The 9,611-nt window shown below is 57.3% G+C and overlaps 2 protein-coding genes across 2 annotated transcripts in view; one reads left to right on the forward strand and one right to left on the reverse strand.

Annotated features, from left to right (window-relative positions):
• Positions 1–1,410: 1,410 nt before the first annotated feature.
• VOLCADRAFT_86621 (uncharacterized protein) lies at positions 1,411–5,467 on the reverse strand (the record flags this gene model as incomplete). The annotated part of the gene is made up of 6 exons (XM_002946508.1): positions 1,411–1,565; positions 2,229–2,402; positions 2,976–3,221; positions 3,499–4,205; positions 4,381–4,578; positions 5,181–5,467. The coding sequence occupies 6 exons, from the start codon at positions 5,465–5,467 to the stop codon at positions 1,411–1,413; spliced, it is 1,767 nt and encodes a 588-aa protein (XP_002946554.1).
• A 696-nt stretch (positions 5,468–6,163) lies between these two features.
• Positions 6,164–9,611, forward strand: part of VOLCADRAFT_30322 (uncharacterized protein) — a gene marked incomplete at both ends in the record, with an annotated part of 9,683 nt that continues 6,235 nt past the window's right edge. The window contains 5 exons of the mRNA XM_002946346.1: positions 6,164–6,214; positions 6,881–6,919; positions 7,541–7,653; positions 8,537–8,638; positions 9,379–9,507. Of these exons, the coding sequence (XP_002946392.1) occupies positions 6,164–6,214; positions 6,881–6,919; positions 7,541–7,653; positions 8,537–8,638; positions 9,379–9,507 (434 nt within the window). The remainder of the gene's footprint in view (positions 6,215–6,880; positions 6,920–7,540; positions 7,654–8,536; positions 8,639–9,378; positions 9,508–9,611) is intronic.

A 9,611-nucleotide genomic window follows, 5' to 3' on the forward strand; every position in this document is an offset into this window, starting at 1 on the left:
GTGATTTGTGTTCTGCGTTCAGGTTTTTTCCTGTCGGTTTGAGACTTTGAGGCTCGGGGGAAATGCGGACGGTGTCGACCTCTCTGATTTCTGCGCTGACCCTCGGCACTGAGCTTAATGATCGCATTTGTGGCATCTGTGGGGTATGTGATTAGAAGACCGCTGTACCAAGGACGCTTCTATTCTTCGACATGTGTATTCGGGTCCAATGCATGGGTTTCGCAAAATAAAGCTTTGGAGGCTTATGACTATAACGGACACTTCCGCCTCTACATTTGAGGCTATGAAGCGAGATGAGTCATCATTTGCCGCAGCAATGTCAAGCATGAGACAGGATGTGAGACCTACTGCGTTCGACTACCTGCGTGAACACAACCGAGACCCAAAGCGTGTAATCATATTTGACATGATGCAAAAAATGCAAGCTAGGGATGCGAACCAAGCCGTATGAAAAGGAGCCTTCCAAGGAAATTTGAATCCGCAGCATGCATGGGCCTCAGAACTAAGAATATCACCAGAAGAGTCTGTTGGTTGATCCTATTAGTATGAATATCATCATCGGCCCGTGCTAACTGCGTATAAAGATGTGCAGATGTGTGCAGGGATGAAATATACAAAGCGTCCACAGAATTGCCGGGAACGTTCCCTGGCAAGCGATTCCTGAATTACCTTTCAATGAGCAAGCAGACGTGTGAATCTTTAACGACGAGCATTCGGCCTGGTAAACGCGACGTCAAATATGACATTGCTCTCAACCAGAACTCCTGGTGATATCGGCAATTACAACCACATTTGCCTCTAAAACGTGCTCGTGACCGTTGCGAATACACTTCTGTATATCTCGAGGCCTTTAAATTCTGGCGGCGGTGTACGACTTAGCAGCCAACCTGGAACCGATTTGGAACCGGTTGTAGTAACGGACATTTACTTAAATCAAAAAATGGTCACATAAGCGCTCCGTGGCGGATATCCGTTGTGGGGGATATATGTTCATGGCAATTTGTTAACACTTTTGTCTTTAATATTTGATACGCTAGAATGCTACTTTAATCCGACAGCAAGCCCAGGGCACTCCTTGCCTTGCGAGCATGTCATCGGTCTTGAGGACATTCCGCTTCGCCTTCAATACCTGTCTATGTATCGATGCCTTTTGGAGAAAGTCTAGGTTTTTAACGCTCGGATGCTGCAGGACCTTTTCTTAAAAAGATGCACTCTCAGAAGCGTTAGCTAATCCATTTGAGAGCGCTGCAGTAATTGGAGGCCAGATATACTATACACACAGCCGCACGCAGTTCGTGCCAGAACGGCTCTATGCGTCAGCCTAGATTGCTCTTACGAAACCAGCCCGACGGGCCAAGAACGAAGCCAAGGTGCGCACCAATAGTCCCCGCCACACCTTACCAAAATCAATCAGTGCCCAACATTGCTCAAACCCCTTGCAACACATACCCATCGCTCGGGTACTCGTTCGTAGGCAAGCCCCGTCAAAGCGACTGCTTTGCAGCTAGAGGACCCCAAATCAACTGTCCCAACAACATTTGTGCAGCCTGCCTGCTGTGATGCCGCTGTGCGCGGACAGACAAACGCGCGAGGAGGGCTTCAAAGGAATCCCCCTATCGTTCCGCTGCTGCAACAGATGGCACGCCTTCCCCCATAGCATTATGAGCAAGACCTGACCAGCAAGCTGGAACCCATTCCCCCTTGCGCCGCATACCGCAGCCATGTGTGCACTGCGCTCATCAAAACACGTCAACAAACAGTACTGTCGATGCATGAGTGCACGGCCCCTGCCGCGTGTGAGGACCTCGGAAGAAAGGAAACGAAAAAGACCATTACCAGTCCAAAGGTAGCAAAGTTAACCCACCGAACTTGCCAGGCATCATCAGCGACCACTGAAGAACGCACAGCTCTATTTCCACCCCAACCCCGATAATGTGCGACTCCTTTCAGGGCAAGTACAAAGCTTTCAGCAGCAGCAGCAACAACAACGCCAGCCGGAGGTGGTGGCAAGGCGCAGCGGTTACCTATCGGTAGAGCCCCTGCCCCTCGGTGGAGAGAGCCTGTATCGACCACCAGGGACCTTATCCGGTGCCATGCGGCTCATCACCCGCTGCCTTTATTGGTGTTCGAGTTGCCACTGCTACTGCTGCTATTGCTACTGCCTCCGCCGCGACCTCCACTTATACTGCCATTGCTACTGCCAACCGCCACGCTGCTGGCCGACGTACCGGGTACTCCCGGCGCTCCCCCCAGCAGGTACCGAATGAGGGTCAGCAACGCGCGGCCGTTGTGGTACGACGCCTTCCAGATGTTGCCCTTCACGCTGCCCGCATACTCGTACCCGCCGGAGTTGTACGACTGTGCCACCGAGCAGTCACCGTACGTCAACCAGTACCACTCGCCTTAGGTTAGCCACACGCAGGTGGAGGCAACGCAGGTCGCGTGCGGAAGAGTAGTGGGAAAGGGAAAGGACGGAAGAAGGGGTCCGGTCAGCCAACCACCAAGCAGGAACAGGTACCCGTCGTGTGTTCAGTGTGGGAGACACACCACCAGCAGGCAGCGAACAACAGGGGAGTCAAACGGTGGTGCCCCGCCCGAGCCCAAGTCACAACGGGGGGGAAACACCTGACGTGCCTACTCTGATTTGTCTACTCTGATGTCCAAAGCACCAACGGACTCCAAAGCACTGAGTGGCGCTGAGGAGCAGGGGAACCCCCCAGGGGATAGCCATCCAGAGGGCACTGGGGTAGCCGGGCCCACGCGGAGCAGTGAAGAAGTGCAGCACCGCCGTCGCGCAATCCAGCATCTCAGCCCTCACTGCCAGGCACCCCGATCACGTTTTCACCCGCCGAGCGGATACACGACCCCGCGCTGAGCGGCTCCTGCCTTGCTTCCGCTGCCACCCCATCATCCGGTGCTGCCGCCCTCTCACCGCCCACATCTGCACACCACACGCGCCAACGCCAAGACCTTACCGTACTTGCTGTCGCTCTGGCAGTTGCGGATCCACTGCAGCGTCTCCTTCAGGTAGTGCAGGTACGTCGCCGCGCCGCTGCCGCTGCTGGTGTCGTACGGGCCGGCGCTGCTGGCAGCGGAGATGTAAAGCTGCCACAGGGCGGGCAACGCCTCTGCCTGCACCCACCACAACTTGTCCCACGTCTTATCGGAGGTGCGGTTCCAGCTGCCAGACAAGAAGAAGCCGCCGTGGCCGTAGTGATAGCCTGGAGGGACACGGGTGGTGGCTGGGCTTATCTTGGCTTGGCGGGGTCCCGAAGGGGAGGACAGGGAACTGCAATACTCGTCTACCCGAGCTTCAGACATGAGGTTGCTTCCACAGGTCAAGCCGTAGTGCGCACAATAAGCCAGAGCGAAAGTCATGCACAGGCTGCGCCAGAAGCAGCGGAAAGCTCGTCGTTTCGTAATTCTTTAACTAGTTGCAAAAGCCGGCCGCCACGTCCGCTCCCATCTTAAGCTCCCGCAGCCTTCTGAACAACCCACCCTCCATCACCGCCGTGTTCCCCAGCTTCAAGGCCGCAGCCCGCACTGAACCCGCGGCGTCATCTCCGCCGCTGCCTCCGCCACCGCCAGAATTGCCGTACGCCACCGGAATCGCCTCCAGCAATACCCACGATGCCGCAAGCTGCATGCCGTACGATACTTCATTTCTTCCGCCGCCGCCGCTGGCATCACCCACCGCGGTGCTCCAATTCGCACTGAACTCCTGTCGAGCGTAGCCCTCCGGCATCACCACCACGCGCTCCGGAAACAGCCTCAAACACTCCCGCAACCTGTCCATAACCGTGGGGTTCTCCGGCACCACTCGGGCCAGCTCCATGGTCGCTTGCGTCAGCGCCAACAGCCCGTTGAGCGTCTTGGGGTTCGGGCCCCACGGAGGTACGGACAACAGCTCGTTGTAGCCGCCGTATTGCTTGTCGTACAGCAGCGCATCGAGCGCCAGAAACGTTTCCAACGCCTCATCACGTGCCGCGGTGTAGTTGAAGGCGCGAGCGTAGACGGCCAGCGCGTACACCGCCATGAGGTTCCCATTGAGCAGCGGCCCGGCGTCGATGACGTCGGAGCCGTTGGGTGTAACTGTGGTGTAGAAGAGGCCGGTGGCGGGGTTGCGCATGTGCAACGTGAGGAAACCATGGGCCTGGTCAGCCAGCTTCTTAGCAAGCGCTTGCTGGTCGGACATCGAGGCTCCGCTGGCGTAGAACGCCACGTTGTGGGAACGGGAGTTGGAAAGAGAAAGCACAAGGGGGTTGGGGAAGGGAGGTGGTAGGGATGGGCTTTAATGGAGAGGAAGCCAGAAAATCAAGGAGGAGGAGCAAGGGAGCAGCAGGAGCAGGAAAAAGAGGAGGATGAACGAAAACGTCAGACCTGGAGTTTGGGCCCTGCGCGGAGTCGGTTAAGGGTGCGCCGCATGCCGTGCTGCCGGGGCTGGCGCCTCCACGGTCGCTGAGGACCAGTGGGCCGACCCATGGGTCATTCAGCGCCATGTGGTGAGCGGAGAAGAAGTAGAGGTGCCGGGCCTGTTGAACCACTCCCTTGGCGGTTGGCTGGATGGGGTTGCCTTGCCTGCGCGGAACAGTCGGGCGGGGCGGGGCGCGGTTGATGGGTGGTTGGAACGTAGAGTTGTGGGGCCCGCCTTAGGGTGCGATTCGGCCGATTCGGGGGATGCGTTGGGCAACATGGGAGTGCGGCGAGCTGCCGGCTGTAAGTGGTGTAGTATGGTGTGGTGGGGCGGCAGTCTTCTCATTAACATGTTGTAACTTCGATGTGGTATTTGTGTGTGCATATGGCACGATGAGCTTGGAGGTTTCGCGCATGAATCGCGATGCTTTCGGCCCCCTATCATGCCGCCCACTGGTGGCGAGACACCCGACCCTAATGGGGCCTAGTGGTGCAATCTCCGCCCATTGACGGAGGATATGCAACAAGCCTGCAACCCGGAAAACGCAATAATTCCAGTCCCGCCACGCGACATCGTTCTCATCGCTTTGGCTTTGAGACCTCGTTCGGCGAAAAGAAGGACCAGCAACCATATGGCAACAAAGGCCGTGTTCAAGCAGGCGCTGCTGCGCACGGTCCTGCTACGCAAACCATGTGGCAAACCATTGCTTTGACTTTGAAACGAGGAAGCCGCCAATGGGCCGGGATGTGGCCTCAGCACGGCGCACCTGCCCAACGTCGCGTAGAAGCCGCCATACCGATTGTCAGGCCCGAAGTTGGACCAGAAGCAGTGCATTTCGATGAACAGTTCTCGTGCTAGCGCAAGGACGTCGCTTTCCAGTCCAGACGGTGCCGCCGAGCCGCCAGCCGAAGGCTGAGGCGCGCCTGGATTGCCATTTGGCTGAGCTGTGAGTGGCCTCTGCGTGACGCCTAACAGCAGCAGCACCGCCAACAGCCGCATCGACGCTTTGATGGACCGCAGGGTGGGGGAGCTCCAAGTCTTAGACATGACCATAGAGGTGCGGTATGCTTCCATATACCACCACGGACAGTGCAATGCCATGCTCTGTACATATAATATTGCATGGCAAGTTTATAGCGAGATGACATATGAATGGATCACAATGGACCTGACGGAACCATGGGACGTGCTTATGAACGCATGGGTTCTCACCCACCTTATGAATTTGCATATACTTTAAGGCATTATATATACCATTCGTCTTCGTGTAGGTTTCCTTTAGTATCATTGTGACCTGCCAGTTAGCAGCTCGGGACTCCCGCCAACGGGCTGGCTGAACCATAATTTTTTGCGATATTGCAGAATACTACATTGCCATATTTTCCTCCACGAAATGATTACGTGTGCCGCGTGAGTAGTTTTCAAACTGCTTTCTGCTTCTATGCAAACCGTATTTTTGCACAAAACCACCTGTCTTTACGCATACTATATCTTCCTATAGGGGCATCACTCTCATGTATTCCGGAGGCAGACAATCGCCATGCTTAAATCGTTTTGGCACAGTGATAAATAGCTGTTTCAGGTCTCAGAAAAGCAAGCTGGATGCAAGTTTCGCTGTCATGACCTAGAGGCTAAAATTAAAGTTTGCTCGCGTCTAGCGAGGCGCAGCGGGTATTCTCAGCGCTTCACATGGAGCAGCTGTCGGGCCAGGCGCCATTGGCGAAGCCAGAGCGGAAGGTCACAACCCTGCAGATTGCCGGCATACCTGTAGAATTCCCTTTTGAGCCGTACGCATGCCAGGTGCGCGAGGAAGGACATCCGGTTACCTGGCGGAAAACCTCAGCCCGGGCGGACCTGCAGGCGCCTCAACTGGTTACCGGCATGCGTAACTCGTGGCACATCAATCGTAGCATGTCATCCATTTCTTAGGGTTTTGGAGAAAGAATAACCCAGTCACACACTGTCTAGACGTAGCATAAACTCGGCGCCTCCCTTTTGCCCCCTGTAAAACACGTGAGCCGCCCCTTTATTCCCAAGGGAAACAGCCAACAGGCTCAGGCCATTGAACTTTCTCGACATGCTTCAAAGAAACGTTCCTGAGATGGAATCCCGGGGCCAGATCGCGGCCCGGGCTGGATAGTCCGTATCAGTTGGCCCCGGGAGAGGACTCGAGACTGCAGCGATGTGAGCCGCAACGCAGGTAGCCATTGGGCCCACATTGCCGCTCCCCTTGAAAAGCGATGTGGGTTTCCGACCCCCTCAGCGGCTGAGGTCGCCAGCGGGGGGCTCTCAGCGCAGCGCATGATTGCGAGGTCGGTGCCCACCATCCCAACAGTATGCGCTTCATTTTGAGGGCCTGTCTCGAAGCAGAAATCTGCACAACTGCCGGCGTCTCGGCTCTGGGACCTCTGCACCTGGTAATCTTTCCTGCAGTAATACCTCCCCCTATCCGTCCCGATCCTGCAGCGCAACTACATGGAGTCCGTTATCAAGGCGCTACAAGAGGTGAAACAAGAGGTGGTGGGAACCCAAGTGAAGAGTCCAGTCTCGTCCTACGTGCTACTGCACATGTTTAGGGTTTACAGGGCCCTAGGCGCCTGGTGGGTGCGGCTTGCAGATCTCAGCGGTTCTACGCAGCTTGCAGGCAAAAGAGAGATCAGAGGGCCCTCCGGCGGTGAATGGCGAATGGCAATGACATAGGTGTCTAAAATAGTTCTGTGTGCATGTGCGCTTTCGTACCGTATGCGTGATGGCGGCGGTGCGAACCGGCTCCGCTGTGCACCGCCCTCCCCCCTCCGGCATTCGGCTGCTGATTGGGCATCTGACGTGGGGAGGGGGACAGGGAGGGGAAGGAGTAATTGCTGCCTGTGAAGCACACGCGTCAAGACCTCTACCTGCCACGCCCCATTCCCTGTGGCTCAGCTGTGTGTAACCCACTTTTGCGCCCATGCCACTACGTCATATACCCACGGGGCCGCCTTCAGGATGGTCTGACCTGCAGGCTGATTGCTCACTGGTGGTAAGGTAACCGGTCCGTGCCGAGCCGTGCCCCTCGCCTTTCGGTCCTTCCCTGCCGACCACACACTGACCCTCCACTGCACACCTGAAACCGCCACACCCCGACAGGGCCGGAATGCGCTGTTGGAGAGCCCCACAGGCACGGGAAAGACGCTATGTCTGCTGTGTTCCACCTTGGCGTGGAGGGAGTCACTGAAGGTGGGCCGGACTAGCTGGATGAGGTGCAGTGGATGGGATGGGCGGATACGTGGGTGCTCTGTGTTGCTTGGCGAAGAGCTGAGGCTGAGGCATGCATGGAGCAGTGGGGCAACAGGCCGAAGCCTTACATGGCATGGTGCGAGTGCATTTTCGCGTGATTCTGGGTAGGGCTTTGGAGGTGGAGTCGCCTGGCTTGCATGGGCTGCGTGGGCAGGTATTCATGTGGAGATATGGGTTCGGGCTCGGTAGTTGTGTTGTCGCGCCTGTCCGTGCCTTGCAACGCGGGCCTGATGGCGGGAATACTGCCCAAGGAGGGATCTTACGTCCTGTTACGGCCAAAGGGAGGGGAGGGGCCCAGGCGCCTTCCCGCGTGGATATGAGCCGCCGGCTGGCCACGTGTAGGGCTGGGAAGGTTTGGAAAGGGCCATCCGGGGCCGGAGCACCCAACCCGCGCAGCTAGGGCGCGAGGCATCACCTTGTAGGCGCCAGCCCTTCGCAACAGGAAGAAGGACAGAGAACTGGACTCCGTGCAGCAGCCGGAAGACCTGCTGTCAACAATACCTCCATGTTACCCCCCGCCAGATTTGGCAGTACGTTTTCTGGTCATGTGACACCTCCGGTGCGCTTTCTCAACCGGATCGCGTGTACATGTGCACGTCGCTGTAGATACGCGTATTCACACACATGTACTTGCATGTGCACACGTCCCTTGCTTTGGTGCCCGCAGCCGCCCACCCCGGACCCAGTAGCGGCGGCCGCTGCGGCGCTAGCACAGCAGGCCGGCATGGGCTTCGGAGCCGCCCTGGGGCTGTCCGGCACGGCGGCGGCGGCAGCAGCGTCGCTGATTGCGTCCGGTGGGATGCCCCAGCCGGGGGCTGGTTTTGGAGCCACTCCTGCCGGTGGTAGTGGCGGGGCTGGTAAGCCGGAGCTACCCATCATCATTTACTCCAGCCGCACGCATAGTCAACTGGCGCAAGTGATGAAGGAGCTGCGGAACTCAAGCTATAAGTAAGGCGGGGAGGGCAGGGAAGGGCAGGGAAGGAAGGGATGGAGTGACGCCAGTTCCAGAGGAATTGCGTGTGTGTGCGCGTTTTTTTGTTGTGTGAGCTTGTCAGGGCTTCCTTTTATAATTTTTTTCTTACAAGTGCATGCGTGTCACGTGGCGAATTGCGGAGTCCCGGGGAGTCGTTTGCAAATCAGGAGGGAGAGGGAGAGCGAGGGGGTTGCACAGAAAAAGGCGCAAGGGCCACGGGGAGAGGAGGTGGGTCATGGTGTGCCTGTGAGCTCGAAGGAGGGCTGGGGGAGATGGAGGGAAAGCATCTACCCCTGCTGTCATGCTGCGGGAGGCTTGCCCACCGAAATGTCGGAGCGAACATCGGTGTGTTGGCCCTTGTGAGTTGTCCCGCCCTTGCCCCTCCCCTCTGACTACGGCCACTATCACCACCACTATGTCCGCCTTCCGGTGCACTCAAGGTTCCCCACGCCGACAATGCACTTTTCTCCCTGCTAAAACGTGCGCAAAGGTGCTTTTCCATGAACAGGTTTTACCTAATTTGTAGTGTATCACTTACTAAAGGTTTTGCTTTGCACTGACTAAAGGTTCCCTCCCGCCCGCCGTCACTGCGTCGGCAGTTGACACTTTGCTTCTTGCATGTGATTTCCGCCCGTTCTCCCTTCGGCAGTTGACAACTTCATGACGAGCAAACACTCTCCCCCCTCGCCTTTCCCCCCCCCTCCCGGGCCCTCAGGGACCGCGTTCGCTCCACGGTCTTGTCGTCCCGCCAGCAGACGTGTCTGCACCCCACTGCCAACAAGCTCAGCGGGGGGGCGGCTAACCAGGCGTGCAAGGCGCTGACATCAGCCAGGAAATGCAGCTGGTGCGGTGGGGTGGGCCGGAGGAGAGGGCAAGGGGCTGGGACGGGCACGGCGGATTAAGAGGACATGGCATTGGCTAGGGCTTCTGTGTAGCTGTTGGTTAGGG

This window comes from Volvox carteri, assembly GCF_000143455.1.
Source record: "Volvox carteri f. nagariensis unplaced genomic scaffold VOLCAscaffold_3, whole genome shotgun sequence".
Taxonomy (NCBI): Eukaryota; Viridiplantae; Chlorophyta; class Chlorophyceae; order Chlamydomonadales; family Volvocaceae; genus Volvox; species Volvox carteri.